The 18000-nt window shown below is 30.7% G+C and overlaps 1 protein-coding gene across 2 annotated transcripts in view; it reads left to right on the plus strand.

Annotated features, from left to right (window-relative positions):
* Positions 1-18000, plus strand: part of LOC132948116 (monocarboxylate transporter 1) — a 79470-nt gene that overhangs the window by 9676 nt on the left and 51794 nt on the right. The window contains exon 1 of one of the 2 annotated variants that reach the window (XM_061018436.1): positions 13802-14579. The exons of the other annotated variant lie outside the window; for it this stretch is intronic. Coding sequence (XP_060874419.1) covers positions 14496-14579 — 84 coding nt within the window. The 5' untranslated portion in view covers positions 13802-14495. Of the gene's footprint in view, positions 1-13801; positions 14580-18000 lie in introns of those variants that run through there. 2 annotated transcript variants of the gene reach the window in all.

Below are 18000 nucleotides of genomic sequence, written 5' to 3' on the forward strand. Positions count from 1 at the left end.
GACATACTCCCATGGATCTGATGTGTAGAAAAACATTTAATCATTGAACTTATCGACAACATGCTATAATATTATCGCTGTCATATCCGTTTTTGATAAAATTATTGTCACCTATCGGCGAATCGTGACAATTATATCTATATTATAAAACCGGTATAATTTGTCGGTGAACCGAAACGTTGGCAAATTAGACTGTCGGCGAATTGGGAATATTTTTAAAATATTTAAAAACTTGTATATTTGTCAATAATTGTCAGCGAACTGAGTTGTCGGCAAATTGGGATTCGGCAAAGTGGGTATGAACCAAAAATTCATCATGCTCACGCCTATGCACAACACTTTTCTCATTTCTACGAATCATTTCATATACGCTCTTCATATAATATGGACAAATATTTTGTGATATCCATTGAAAATATGTAAGGTCTTAAAAAGATTTTCTATATAATCTATATATAATAATATATTAATATCATATTCGTATAATAATCTTGTATTATACAATAAACGTGGGTATATGAAACCCGTGTCACGTGCACCGTATACCTATTAATTAATTATTATTAATCAATGGAAACTAGAAATCATAGTGTAAATATAGGGAGAAGTTAACAATAGTTTGTACAATGTATTGCAATCGCAGATCAGATACGGATAATGTAAGCAATAATCTGACAATGTACTGTGTATAGACTAGGACATAGGACCCGTATTTCTCAAAGTGGGTGATAGCACCCTTCTGTGGGCGGCGTTGGCAGCCTCCAGGGGGGTGGTATAAGACCAGAAGAGATTTTAGGGGCGTCAAAGACGACTAAACGGGCAATAGGTAATTAAAAAAAGCGAAAAATTATGTTCTTCTTTTACTTCAAATTAAAATTAAATACCTAGATATTACATTTCCACATAATTCCACTTACATCTGTTTTTAAGTGAATTCAAGCCTAATATTAACAAAATTGTTAAAGAGCATCAGGTTAATCCTTCACATTAGATACGTTTTAATTTAATTAAAATACTTTTAAATATGATTCAGATTAGTGATGCATGTTTGAACTTTAATAAATATATTTTTAAATATGATCAAGTATGCGTTTTAATTATATTTGTATTGTTCTTATTAAACATGTAAGTTTTATCTCAGATATACCTATTACCTACATCATAACAAGTAGCAATATTTAAGTTCTATAATAGTAGGTATATAATTTTAGAGTGTTAAGTTGAGGAAAAAATCTTTCTGGGTTAAAAAGCAGACGGTTTTCTTTACTGTGAAACTTTTAAAATCGAAAAAGCCGAAATTATTGTAAGATAGCGGAATATTTAAATTTGATTTATGTAAGTCCTGGATATCGGAGAATATGTTATAGGTATACCTATAATATATACAATATTTAATAATAGTTTCAGTACTTCCTGATAAGGGGGTCGGAGCAGGTGAGTTTTTTGGTACAAAAACATTTCTTACATAGGAAAAACTCTCACGCCCTGTAGAATAGTCGGATTTCTTTAATTGTTTTTATTTAAAAGTAGAGAGCATTTTGTAGGTCGGATCAAAGCTCGATTTTGAAAATTATAATTATAGAAGCTGGAATATGCATTTGAATAATGCACAATATTTGTTCTTTTTCAAACGTATTTTTCTACTACTATTTAAAGTAAAATAATAATTCAAGTTTGGATCCGACCCGCAAAAACTTCTCATCTTTCAGATAAAAAAAAAATTACCCAAATCCGACATATCAACGAGGCGGGAGAATTTTTCCTGTAGAAGCATATTTGTTCATCAAAACAGTGCTTCGATAATTATAGTCATCGAAGTCAATCACTGACTTGTACATGAGTGTGCGTAAATATCTTTATTTGCGCGTGTAATTATAGCTCACTCACACTAATATCGATTTACATACTCACACACATGCATGTTCCGCGCGAGGCTGATATAACATGTGAATTAAATTGCCTAAATTTTACTCCTTAATAAATGACCGGCACTGACACCCTTAAATTAATAAATAATATTATATTATAGTATATTATACATTATAATAGCTATATGCCTATTATATAGTTTACAAAAAAAACATAATACATTTTATAATTTCTTAGGTTAAGTATAGATTTGGGATATAGGCAGCTATGTACTTATATACTTAGATAGGTACGTACTACGTCTATATTATCTATTGTCTAACATATTAATATATTATATCCACATATATAAATATTAAAATGCATGTAATATAATATTATGTAGTGTGTATCTAGACATATTTATACCAATAACCGACATATTATTGTTTAAAATATGTTTAATTTTTATTACATCTGCAGGTACCTAGCACATTAAACAATGACGTAGGTACACATGTATTATGTAGTATTGTAGTAATGTACTACAACTTACAAGTATTGGCTAGCTATATTATAAGTATGTGAAGCCATAGTGGTGCTTTAAATCAATAAATAGTGTTTAATATTTATATCTATTTTATTATAAAGTATAAACATAATCGCTATTAAAGCTTAGCCTCAGTACAAAATATTTATTGTTGTATATTTATATGTATAACGGAATAACGGATAATGGAATTTGTTATTGATGATGTAAAATGTTGATTAATGCAAAATATTGCAACGAGTGTGCCTATATAGTATATATATTATATATCCCAACAATACAATATTCCTATAAATGGCTGTATAATAGTAACTGTTACGAAGTTGATTTATATATTTCTATCTGTCAATATTTCAAATATTGTCGATACTTCTCTGTATAATTCTGTACCTACTCGACTTAAAAAAAAACCAAATTAAGTCGTTATATTAATAATTAATAATTTATTATAAACCTATAGTTATTAACTTCAACGACCTGGCCAAATCATTGCATCAAATTCTATTTAAAGCACCGCTCCCGTTCCAATCCATTAATAAAAAGACTATATCCTTTGCTACTCAGCTCATACCTAGAACTCAGAAGGTTAAAAAGGCAATGGCACAGGGACCTGCTAAAAGCATAATAATATTAACTTAAACTTGTCAGGTGGCAGACTGGCACCGCTGGAAGCCTTTCTATTCTAACCTAAATGCCATTGTCAAATTTGTCATCAGACTTATTTATTATACCAGGTTTTGTATAGATTTTAAATATATTGTTTTATAAATAACCTAAATGTACCTACCTACCTAATAATTAAGTTATCTTATTGTGTTATATATCATGAAAATAATTACATTATGCCATACAATGACAAAATACGGTAGATACCTACACCGATAACCTATTATATCAATATAATGTTAGCCATCACCTGGCAAATTCATTTTTTTTATGCATGTCACAAAGTACAAGCAAATATTAGTACTCCAAAACGGTCGCTTATATATTATACAACCATTGATAATAATATGTATTACTATTACTATTACTACTATATACTACTTGTAATCAATGCTTATACTTAACTTATAAATTATTTTCATAAACCATTTAAGCATTGATTCATTTAAAAAGTTATATAATTTTACTAGAGATACATTTATTTATTTGATTTACAATAGTGAATACACGTACAACGTCCAATTAAGACGATGATAAAAATAAAATCGATACCTTATTTTATTATGTTGTTCCAAACTTGCCAAAGTTCTAAACACGTACTAACCTACCAAATTAATACGATATACAAATACATATTAACACATAGGTGCTTACCCAATATTTGAAACCAAGTAATTAGTTAATGTATGTATTAATATAGTATGTATTGTAGCTGACTTGGGCGTTGGCTGTCGAATATGAATTCATAATTTAAATTGAATTATTTAAACCAAGATGTAATTTTAAAAGCGGAACTATAGTTAGTAAATATCAATTACCATATTTTAACATTACACAATATACTTAGGTATTACATATTATTTATTGAGTATTGTATCTAAAAAATTTAACAAATATAAATTACGAATATAGAAAAAAATGTTTTTATAGTGTTTAATATTGTTTTCATCCTTTTCATCATTTTAATTTTAAATAATATTAATTAATAAATACGTTTAACACAACTTTATGCGCCATCTGTTGGCGAAAGCACGATGTATACTCTGGTTACCGGTATTATGACTGAATATAAAGTGGCAGGCAGGTGACAGCACATTATAGCAATGAAAAATTAAATCGAACAACGGAAACATGTTTACGGAAAACAAACAAAACAGCGTTGAAAAGCGATTTTAGAGAAAAATACCTATTATGAGATTTATAGAAAACAGTATTTTGGATACAACCTCATCGGGATTTTTTTTTCTATTTCAAATATAGGTACAGCTCGTTGAAAGGCACAAAAACATTTTATTTTTACATTTTATTAACAACTGCAACATTTTTAATAATTCATATTTCAAAAAACGCTGATGAGGTTGTCTCTTAAATATTGTGCTCTATAAATTTCATAATAGGTATTTTTGCTCAAAAACCATTTGTTAATAGCGTTTCATTCAGTGGCGTCATTTGGGGGGTGGCAACTGGGGCTTTTGCCCCAGTCTAGTATTTACATAAATAAATAAATATTAAGTCGGCATATTTACCCCTGCCCACACCACCCTTAACCGCTATGTCACTATGCTATGAGAATCTGAGTGAAAAAAATGTTGAGTCCGATAAGCAGTGAAAAGTTGCCCTAGTCTAATAAAAACTGAAATTATACGCCACTGGTTTCATTTGTTTTTCGTAGACCTGTTTTTACTTCTAAATATTACGTCCTTTTTACAAACGTAAAGCAATAATATTAAACTAATATTTTTTTCGAGTAAAAACATATTTCTAACTTAAATGTTTTATTTTATTGTTCTTACTTCTTAATATTAATAAATTATATTATACATAATGATTCACCAAGCATGCTTAGCCCCATTTTTAGATTCTGAGCGGAGCGATGAATGTATTTTTCTTTAATAATGAATTTATTCTAATTCTAATCTTTGGAATTTTTAAATACCTATTCTCAGACAATTTTTTCAAATTCTTGAATTTTAATTTTTTTTGTACTACTTGAGGAGTGTTCTGTGGTGATGAAAACTTATGTTTTTCAAATGAGACAGGAGGGGGCCTTTTTTACAGTAAATTATTTAGTGGATGATTTCTTTAGGATTTGAAAATATTTTCTTTAAGTATATTTAAATATTCCAAAAATCAGATTTTGAATAACTGCATTATTGAAGGAAAAAATGGGGTACCTAAGCATGCTTGGTGAAGCACCCTGTATATATTATCTTATATTTTTAATGTTTTTATTGCAACTTGAATTTTCAAATACATATTATAATATAATATAGCCACATTATTGGACATAGGTATACGATAAATCGATAAACTATAACTCAATATCGCGTATATTTAATAACATAATGTTATCTCAATAACATGGTATGGTCAGCAGGTCGACCAAAGAATTATGGTAAAATTATAATGTAACTACAACTAATAAAATTACAATTGATTACAATGTAGTTATCACATTTACAAAGCCGTTTAGATAGGGGGGAACGGGAACATTTTGCCCCGGGCCCCGGGCTCGTCAGTTAAATATTAATACATAATATGTTTTACTCAGCGTTATCCAATTAGGCCTATCATTACTAAAATCTTTTTCTTTTATGTATTTTGTAATTATATTATAATTTATACAGGCAACGTTTTCAGTTAACTTAAATGATAATAATTTATTTGTAATTGTCAACTGTCATTTATTGTATTGTCGTGGTTGTTTGAAGAAATTCGTTATTACAAGTATCTTTAATCTCGAGAATTACCCATGCGGCCATTCCCTATGGACAATATCATTTATTATTAAATGTTCAATATTTTGAATAATGAATAATGTTATATTTTCCAAATCTCTGTGACTATTTTTTAATTATATCGTGTATTCGTGTTATGATGATTAAGGACCCCCCGCATTAATTTGACTCTGGTCCCAAAATACTTAGTGGCACCAAACATTTGTTACATATATCAACTTACGCGGATTAACGATGTGTCGGTGTCTTAGATCATATACAATATTAGATCTTATTACAATATAGTATACTTAGGTTGGTGTATATAATTTTACTTTAATTATTGATAAAAGCAAAGGAAAATATTTTCAACAATATTCTTCTTAAAACATTATTTTTTTAAAATGTAAAATGTAATAATATTATGTGGGTTTGAACATACTTCATACCCATATGACTATATTGTATACTACTATACTAGTATGCTTCAAATATTTAGTTAGCTTTTACATTTTGTAAGTTGTACAATATAATATTACATCTTGTCATCTTGACAAAAACAAAATAATTAAAGGTGTTACTTGTATTAGTCAATACTATTAGTTATATTTATATGAATTATGTACATTGTTAACAACAGGTAATAAAAGTACTTATGCTTTTTTGATTTGATGTTAGGTATAGGTACCATCTAAAATAATATTTTAACTTTATGGACTGTTGACAAAACTAAAGTGGGGAAATGAGAAAAAATAGTGTATATTTTGTAATCCGATTATTCATGAGATACGAAATGTTTAGTTAATACTTAATACCAATTAACAAAAGGCACGAGAGATGAATATTATGTTTATTAAAATTACCGGGTAATAATTTAATTTATTTTTTATGAAGGTAGTTTTTAATCCTTTTTCACGATTCCCGTTGATATTATGAAAATAATACTTATGTGGCTTTGTACGTTGTTGCTTAAAAAATCGCTACATAATATATCTAAAATTAAACGTCATAGGTACATTGTAGGTTCCTATATTATAGTATAATACCTCGTTCGGTGTAACCTGTTAGGGAGATGGTAAACTGCGGCAAAATTAACCTTTTTCTAAAAGTTGATATGTAAACTGCGGCAAAAAAAATTTTTCATTATACAATCTGCGACAAAATCGATAAGATACATTATACAAACTGCGGCAATTTATTTTATATACCTTCTATATATATACATACACTGTTAATTGTTTGCCATTCTGGCTAAATATTGTTGTAAATTCCATCACGCTGAATAAATATTAAACTTTTAGCTACTTCTACTAACATTTAACACTTGTAAGTACTAGCTACATAGGTAGATAGCTACATAGGTACTAACTAGTATTATCAAAAGTAAAAAACCGATATTACCGATATGTTTCGTTAAAACTTAAAAATACATTTGGATTTACCTTACCAATTTCTACGCAAGACGCAACATCACATAATTAATTAAACGATATACGTACATAGGTATATGATATGTATATGATTTAGGTACTATCGTATAGTATATAAAATAGTATAGTATATAGTATAGAAGGTATATAAAACAAATTGTCGCAGATTGTATAATGTAAAATTTTTTTTTGTCGCAGTTTACGTATCAGCTTTTAGAAAAAGGTTAATTTTGCCGCAGTTAACATACAGCCACCTGTTAGTGGGTAATATTATTATTTCTTTATGTACATATGGTTGGTCCGTGATTTATGCAGGGACAGATCCAGAGTTAGGAAACTGTAGGTCAGGACATTTCAAGGGGCCACTTATTAAAATCAGATTAGAAATCTATACTTGTGTACTAGGTATCAAAAACAAAAAAATAAATTTATACTGTTTGTGTGCTTATTTGAGGGTTAAAGTGTCCAACTACTCGAGATCTGAAAAGAGGCCAATTTTATCAGCAAATATTAACTGTGGGATATATTTCTATTGTGTAGGTTTAAAATGTATATTGTAAATCTAAAATATCTACAGTTTATTGTAATACACTGCAATTATTAGATGTTGTGACTTGTGAGACGTATTTTAATGTAATGTCTACATTTAAAACTACCTATCGGTAAACGACATCTAGATATTTTAAAATAGGCTATAAGTAGACAATTTATGACATCTTTAATTGGTTAACGATTTATAGATTTTTTGTATATGAATGCATTATAAAAATAGTGCATAATCAACTAAAGTATATAATAATAATAATAATAATAATATTTATTCAAATAAATAAATAAGTAAATAAAACGGGTCCAAGGCTCAGTGGTACATAATGATTACCTAATACCTATACATATTACACTATGACTAATTCTATCTGTAAAAATAAATGTCGCTTTTTTCCGCACTCGTAATCTTGAAAACTACACGTCCGATTCACTTGAAATTCAACACGATTTTTGACAACACATTAGACGGACATGGGGTAGGTCAGTATCTATATGAGAATCACCCAATAAACCTTCGTGGACAACGCCGGTCGGGATGGCTATAAATTAAAATATAATATAAGTTACACTTGTAGTGATCGCCGTGACATTCGCCTAAGCCATTGCTTCCACAGCGCGTGTTACAACCAAAAGGAGTTGAACAATCATAAAAACCTAGCAATAGCAAAGCATTGCCGTGTCAGCTAGTAATATAGGTATTACTAATTACTATTAAGATTATAAATAAAACAACACTACAACAGTAAACTAGATACATCATAAAATTCAACGATAGTATACAGATTCAATCTTCATAAACTTGTTAATTAAAAGTAGAATACTAAATAAGAATTAAAAATCTTAAATAAAGGCGAAAAGAAAAGTCGATGTTAGGGCACTTGTTGCAAAGAACCAATGCTCTTGGTTTGGGTGAGGGGAGGAGTTTGTAAGATAAGTTGTACTGTAAATTGTAAGACAGAATAAAAAAAGTGGAACAGGACGGTTACTATAAGAAGGAACGTTAAAGGGAATTGACTTTAGAAGAGAAACAGAATAAATGTGACCGTTAATTAATTTATATATAAAAGTAATATCTGATAGTTGATGTCGTAATAATAAGGTTTGAATATTTAGTTTTGATCTAAGTGGATTGTTGATTAAAAAATAATAATAATTGGTATTTTAAGTTTTGATTATAATATGATATCTTTACATTTCAAAAAGCTGTTTTGGACACTCTCAATACCATCAATATTATTTGATATGGACTCCATATAATTGACCATATTCCAAAATTGATCTAATTGATGACTAATGCATTGTAAATTAATAGGAATGAATATAGATTTTTAAAATCAATAAAATGGCGCTTTACAAATCTAATATTTTTAGAGCTCTACTAATAATATTATCTATAAGTTGACGAAAATTTTAATTAAATGAAAAAGTTATACCAAGGTCTTTTAAGTATGAAACTGATTCACGTCTCGGGTAAGTTATTATTTATAGAATAAACAAATGGTATAGATGATCGAGACCTATATAGTAATTCATTGAGTGGCATCCATTTTTGGCACCAGTCAAATTAAAAATATTAGAAATAAAAAGGGAGATAAATGTCCTCCCTGTGGAGTGCCAGTTGGGTGTAATGATAGAAGAGAAACCTTGTCCTGTAGTGAATTGAAATCTGTTAAATAAATTAAACAGGACTTAAACCGCGTGATACTGTGATAGCAATGGATAAATGGATTATCAAAGCCTACACGGTTAAGTGCAATAAAAAGTAGCTCGTACTCAACACGGAATAGGTATAACATTGAAATAGGTATATATTATTTATTATTTATAAACTATAATAATATATGTATATTTATAATTTTATATGCTTATAAGTTATAGCTAGGTAATCAAATTTCGATAATTTTATTATACTATAAAATATACTTATGTTATTATAAACAAATTAACAAATATTTAAAAAGTGTTGGCCTAGTTTTGGTTTATCTACATTCTATAGACTACAGTCAATGCGATACACAAATAATTAAAATAATAAATCAATCGAAATTATAAATAATTGTATCTAAATTCTAAGTGTTTAATGCGTACGTAGTGAAATCGGTTAATTTCGTGATGAAAACCATCATACTAACATCTCACATTAAATCAGTAACCCAACACAAACGACACAAAATAAAATAAACAAATATTATGGAAATAAAAATAGTATAAAATCAAATTGTGAATTTCAATCGTCTCACATTATACAATATTCATCCTGATATGCACATTATATATTCGGATGAAAATAAACAGAAAGAAATTTCACGTTACATTGCTAGTTTGCTAGTTGCTACTACTGCAGTAAACATACAGCTATTGAATTACATGACATATTATTTTGTAACTTGTACATTATATTTTACAAATGTGTAGATAATCCAAAGTAATAAAGCCGGATACGCGATTTTTTCATAAGAAATCAAGTAATTTGATATTAATTTACTATTTAGTGAGTAGTAGTGACAGTTACCACCACCGCATAGGTAAGTATAATTATTGATAACGATAATTTTGATTTAATCACATTTAGGCACTCCTCAAAGAATAAAACGAATGTCCCAGTTCAACTACGTTTTGTGTCAAATATAATATATTATATTATATTTTTAATATAAATTGGTATATATCTTAGATTTTATTTTCTGAATTAATATATTACTTGTATTTTCATAAAAATATCGAGGCATTGAATAAATTTGATAAACGAGATTGGGATTTGGAGAGTATAATATGTATACTTTGATATGTGCACCATGAGCACAAATAGAGGGGTTAAAGCCTAAGTTAGCCTAAAACTCCACAAACATTTCATGCATTGTTTAAACTAATTGCTATTTGCACCCCCTACCAAATCACACTATACTTACTCACTTATAGTCACTTATCTCATCTAAAATTCTAAACTTTAAATTTTGTTATCAAGAAAATGCTTGGCGTTTTCACGGAAGTCTGATCCTTCCATTCGGGTGTGTATTGGCATATAGCAATATTATTACAGTAATTCACTAAGCATAATTTGCTCAACACCCTCCCCCCTTTCCCGATTGAATCATTTAATAATATATGTATGTATTATAATTCTGATTTTTGAATTTTTTAAGTATACCTAGTATAGGTACTCAAAGACTATAGATCACATTATCAAATAAATATTTGGAAAAAAGAAGTTTGTATCGACACACAAAACTCCCTTAAATTGCATGGAAAATCTAAATATTTTGAAAATTGGTTTTATAGTGTAGTTAAAAATGTAAAAAACAATAATTTCAATAAAGGAAAATACAAGTATAATTATTTATAATATGTTTGGTAAATCGCCATTGGTGGAAATCGGGGGGCTTAAGGGGGCTGAGCCCCCAAAAGTCCGTCAAGTCCCTCCTTTTTTAGTTTTGTAGGACCGAAGCATTGATGTTAATAATGTTAGCCCCGGTATGGTTAATCTTTGAGCAACGGCGAGGGGGGGGGTCCGCATTGTACCCTCCCCCTCTATCAATCGAAAATACGACATTGATCCGGACGAGGACGAGCTTAAACAAAAACAATGGTAAATAATATAATAATGTTTCGTGGCAAAAAATACAACACAATATAATAAAAACAAACACCGCGGCCGCCGTTTGCATATTGTAGTAATAATAATAATAATAATAATACAGTCGTGAAACCGCGCCAACGTATAGGTACGTTTTATATTATTATAGGAGTTTGACCCCGTTGACAGCTGAAGTCGGAACGAGAATACGCGAGTACCTATCTAATATTAAAAGAACGCGCGCACTATATAATATATATACCAGCGGCCGTGAATATAATAAACGCACATTACACATCATTCGTTTGCGATGTAAATTCGTACATAGGTTTTCATGTGTTATAATAACAGTGCTTTGAGTCCTCCTTCTATGCATAATTATAATGATATATTGTGCGTACGCATACCTATCGTACCGATTATTTGAATTCGGTTATAGAAACATGTTATACGCTTACCTACCTGCTGAATAGAATATACCTACTACAATTTATAATATCATAATATACAATATACTTGTTTTCATGTACTGTATAAGGTATAACTGTATACCGAATATAAGTCTACTTCGTTCCTCTCTAAACAAAGGACTGGCATACTGTTTGACTCAAAACTACTATTCAACTACCATATTACTAAGTAGGTATACTAACTACTAACAATCCGAAATAAAACTGTATTTGTGATTGGTATGACCGAATTCAACGATCCTTTCACCTTCGAATGCGCCCCTACATTTCACTTATCCGCTCTTTACTTGAATATGCACTGATAATTTGGGAAAATGATATCATTGCATATAAAGACATAAAAAAAAAATTAAAACAGTCCTTCAGTTTATATGTTACAAATCGAACATATCAAGAACTACCCACACTGGTTACAAAAACATTATAGGAATCTTAAAAATGGATTTTTTAAAGCGCTTAGAATTATTGCCTATAACTTTTTTTCTTCAAATTTTTAAATAATGAAATTGATGACTCTTTCTATTGAGCATGATAACTTTAAAGTAACTATAACCACTCGCAATAATCATCTATTTTATATTCATAATTTCTCCCGAAGCTAAAATATGTTAAATCCAATGCTCGACTTGGCAAAATTAGAGTATAGACATTAGATTTACTTTTGAGAAAAGGCGTCCCCATCACTTGAATTATGTTATGCTATATTATGTTTAGCTATGCCCCCACGGGCCCTTCTATACGGCTATAAACCTCTAAGGCTCTTTCAATTATATAAAAAATATTTATAAATAATCAATTTAAACAATTTAAAAATACAAGTCAATATATTATATATATTATATATATAGGTGTTATAATAATTTATAGATCCGTGGTTATGAAATAATCCATGATACAAATTATGATGGTATTTCGCGGATTTTGATAAAAATGCAGAATTTTATTATGAAGCATCTCGTTGTTTTGTTAAATTTGTTAAATTGCCCGTAAAATAAATAAATAAATAATATAGAATACTGCACAGTGCACGTGTTAATGTGTTATACATATAATACCTATTGTATATTATTATATTGTATTATTATCATACAGAATAGCCCACCTAGATTTTCCATTTTATTTTTAATAAACGTCTTGCAATCACAAAGCTGTACGGTATATTGGTATCTGTACCTACCTGTATCCCTATCGACTATCGGATTATCGAATACCTATCATAACCATATTATGTAAATAGTGTGTTTATGTTTCTAATACGACAACAATAATTATATTATTAAATTATTTGATTGTTCGGACTTCAGGTACTTGCGAATTGCTATAATATTACATTCGCAATTCGCAATTAAAGTGCAGCGCCTCTAGCTATACAGCAGGTGGTTCAAATTTCGGTTTGAAATTGTAGGTTTTTACTCCCGAGTGATTAGTCAATAGCTCTATTGACTTTACTACATTAGGAATTCAGGAAGTTTTCAGGGCCATTAAAATGTAATATATATTGTACATGTTTATCTATAAAAACTAGAGGCAAAATCAAAAGTGAAATGAAAATATTTATGAAAACCTCATTTATAATTATTATTGAACATCAAAGAAAAAATTTGTTGTCTACTGGCCAAATAAGGTTTCAACGGGCCTTCATTTGATCGCCCCTACCCAATAAACTGACTCAGGTGCTGATCCAAAATATATTTACGAGGGACTTCTTGGTTAAGATTCCGGCTTAAAAAATATTTTCAAAAACGATACCTAATAGTTTATGAAATAATGAGTGTCTTACGTTAAATGGGTCACCTGGTATATTATATTGTGTGTTGCTATTGGCTATAATATTTGATATTGTTATACTATTGTGCGTATGTGTAATAAACCATAATTTGGGCACTACGTGTGGTGGCCGCCGAGGAAGGCACCGCGCCACCGGCGGCGGCGGCAGCGCGTCGCGCACAAGCACCGCACCAGTGCACCACGCACGCACTACTATTATACCACTTCCGAGATAACACACGACGGCGGCGGCCGCGTCGGACACCGGTCACTCAGCGAGTGTCGGACGTTCGTTTGCCCAGATCGGTTTTATTTACATTTATAATTATTATAATATCAATTTTTTACTTTTGTACACTGCAAAAAATCGTTGTTCGTCAAACGATAAATCAAATTTTTTCATATTCCGCCGAGATAATAATTCATAATTATTATAATATTGTTGTTATAACGAAACGCACGCCGGAAATGTATACATATTTTTAAAATTGTCCATTATTAACGTATCGGTGTTTGAATTTTTTTTTTTGCGACGAACACGCGTTCGGATCACGGCGTTATTATATAAGTACATTTAATATTATTATTAGGTATATTTTATATCAAAACAGTTCTGGCACACGCAAGATATAACACCTAATAATAATGTCTCTCGGATACTCTGTGCGATCGCGCCGTAACCGTCGTCGTGGTGCATCAGCGACAACGCGGTAACCGTGTTGCACTGTTTTTGTTTTTGTTGTTGTTGAAACGACCTGCACGTCGTGCGTGCAAGAGACTGCGTCTTAGATAAAATATTCACCGTAATACCATAACGTCTGTAATAAATACAACTTCACCGTCGTCGAATAAAATAATATAACCGCGGCCACGAGTTCACGTGTACCGTTTACGACTCGCGCGGAGTGCAGAGTCGACGAGAAAATGAACAACTTTATGGACTATTTCGTGACCAAAGAGAACTACACTAACCGCGGACATTGGGCCAGGGCCAGACACGTTTCTGAGGTAAGCGGTAGAGCGCCCTCGAAAGATCGCTATAATTGTACGCGCGTTTGCGGACGACGACGACGATCTGTTCTGTGTACGGGTCCGCGTTGGATATTTTATTATTATTTATTATCATTTATCTACGTCGTCGTCGTCCAAAATAATAACAATAATAATAATATTCCAAGACAGCGGCGGTCGCGCGCATGTGTGCGCGTGTGTGCGCTTGTACACTAACATCAGAGTTGTATCACACATGTGTGTTCGCGCACTATGGCTGTTGCGTGTGTGTACGGCGGCGGCGTGCCCGATCCCGTTACCTTGGTTACCGCCGTATACGGGAATCGTCATCATTCTCCCGGCGACGTTGCCGCGCTGTGCGCGCTGAAATCCGAAACCCCCCGGCCGCGGTGGAGGTTTTTTCGGCGCGCGCGCGCCCCCGTCCCGGCTAGTCGGCAGCGGGGGCGCGACACACGTGCACAGCCGGAGGCTGTTTGGCGTTTACTTGGACGACGTTCAGCGCGTCGTGTACGCTGTTGCCTCGCGCTGTCCGGTCTAGCGGTATGGTGTGGCGGTGGAAATACGGTCTATAGTAATGGGAATTTTCGTTCCTTTTGTGTTATCGTTCCAAACTTCTAACCAATAATTACAATAAAGCAACGTTTTGGTTACATCGGTACTTTTTATCGTTGAATGAAAATCGTTAGATGTTACCACGATGTAAAGAAGATTATATTCATGATTCATGATGATTGACGATTGTTACCAAGGTGGACATATTATATTTGAATATAACATAGGTCTTGGTTTTTACAAATGTACCGATTAATCGATATCGTAATTATTTCTGAAAAAAAGACAAATATGTACATTTTGCACTCATTAAAGTGTACCTATTAGGTACTTACACGGCTACACTAGTCCTATTATGTAATTATGTAAATATTTTAAATAGTACGACTACTACAACTGTACTCGTTACTTGGTGTCAAGTAAGAACCACGCTGTTAGTTATACTTTAGGTTAATGTAGCAGGTAAATCATCATTGTGTTGACTCTGGGAATATTAATTGTACCGTACATCTTGGTTCCTAGTTTCCTACTGTTGTCTGTTTGAGACCATATTTTGGTAATTTGTAACTTTGTTTCGATATAATGAATGTGCCACGAACAAAAGTATTCGTTCCTACTAATCCTACTCGTTCCATCAATAAATCCAACTTGTTACTTTGGGACGAATACTGTAGTAACGAGTAACCCATCTCGGCGACTCGAGCTATACAGTTAGGCCGGAGGTGATTTTGCGTTTGGATGCGATTAATTGCATACTATCAAACTATTTTGTTATCGAAAGGTTTCCCCTGCAACACGCTCTCCATATTTGTATAGTTTTGATGATAACGCGCTGAAATTGCCATCGCTATCACAAGATCGGTCTAATCGTTCCTATAGAGGGGTCAGCACCTTTAAGCGATTACACCACGAATTAAGATATAACCTTAAGTATAATCGTTAATATCTTTATTCGTAGATTACACATTCAAATATTTAATTTTAATGTACCTGCACGTCTGTGAAATAAAAATGTTTTAAGTGTTTTTTTAAGATCTTCATACGCAACTATAGGTACTATAATAGTTAAATTAATTTACATTTTTTTTTAGGGGGATGCATTTAGACATGGGTAATAATGTCACGTGATATTTGACATCTGATTTAATAACTAAGACAGTGCCTATATACGATATTATATAATATATAATATTATAAATTACGTAATGTAACCAACGAATACATTTCAATTCAGCGTATTTCTAACATGAATGGCTTTTTTCACCTAACAAGTAACAACTATGACTAACTACATATAGATCAAAAAAATTAGACCGTATCTTGTAATTAGTTATTATTTAATTTGAAGGATTCCCCCTCCGACCACGACAATTAACGCCTAAGCATTTGCAACCACTTGTTCCTGATGTTCCGGCTACTGCAAATGCGTCTACGAATATAATATGTTTCTTCATTTATAATTTGGCAGTTATTTTGCCATAAATGCTGTTTTTTTTCGTAACGCGTAACTTAATTTCATAATTTTCATGTTATCAGAGTTAATCATCCCTTGACACATAAATGTGTATTAATTTTTTAAAAAAGAAATATCGTCGACTGCCAGTATCTTTCAAGATTGTGATTTGTCCAAAAATATTACTTAGTTATTGTTATCTAATGAAAATATTAATGGAAAATTTCAGTTAAAAATTATGCAACTATATAGTCATTAAACGTTGATATAGTGTTTGGACAGAAATTCTTGTACCTATATTATAATATTATATATTTACTAATTAGCTAGTATTATACTAACTAAACTAACTGATAACATTTTTAAACAAGTTGGATCTCTTTTGCAAAATCCTACCCAAAAAGGACCCCGTAGTAGAGTAGAATTATGTTTATCATTTTTATCCATAAATACAAATGTATAATTGTCGTCTATATGACTAAATATTTAACTAGGTAGGTGTTACGTAGTAGGTACTTACATACAATATTTATATTTCATTTTAGAATCGTAGTATAGTCAGTGATCAATGAGCAAGATCATATATAGTGAGGACTGAGGATTGAGGAAAATTCCAATAATTTTCTCAACTATTGAAAAAAACTATAACTAAAAACCGCGGAAAATCTAGTATTAAAGATTGAATTGTATTTTTGTAATTTATAAAGGAATAGACTTTAAAATATTAATATTACCTATAGTGTTTTAGTGTTTTATACATACCTAATATAATTTTGAAAATGTCTTGGCTCTTTTTAGAGCTATTTATAGACAAATTGTCCTCTATTTTTTCAGTTTATGTTAATATTATATTATGATGTTATATGAAACATATCATATTAATAATAAATGTTTTTTTTTGAAAAAGTTGATACATTCAATTGTAAAATAACAGTTTTGGCAATTTTCAAAAAATATTAATAGTAGAAACATGAACCACTATTACCTACTAAATAATAAATTTCTTTACTCTTCTTTACTGAAATTTTTGCCGTGTTTTAGTTTTTATTCGATTTAAGCATAGGTGTTGATAAGATATTGGTTTCTCGATTAAAATCTAAAAAATTAAACACAACGATCCTTTGAATAAGTAGTTTTAATAGTATAATAATCCCACCTACCTAAGTACTTAATGTTTTTTCAAGAGTTTGAACTTGCAATTTTAATAAAATTGGATATTTAAACGTGCATGATCATAATTTGTGTTGTAATTTAAAAAATATTTATTGTTAACATTTGAAACTTTCCACCATTACCAAATATATCATTTTCTATACACAACGCAATTTTCAAAATATATTTTGGACTAATTTTAAGCTATTTATATCCAGAACTGATTCTTACCAAAATACAGTATTGACTTAAGTTATATTC

This window comes from Metopolophium dirhodum, chromosome 7 (genome assembly GCF_019925205.1).
Source record: "Metopolophium dirhodum isolate CAU chromosome 7, ASM1992520v1, whole genome shotgun sequence".
In the NCBI taxonomy this organism is placed as follows: Eukaryota; Metazoa; Arthropoda; class Insecta; order Hemiptera; family Aphididae; genus Metopolophium; species Metopolophium dirhodum.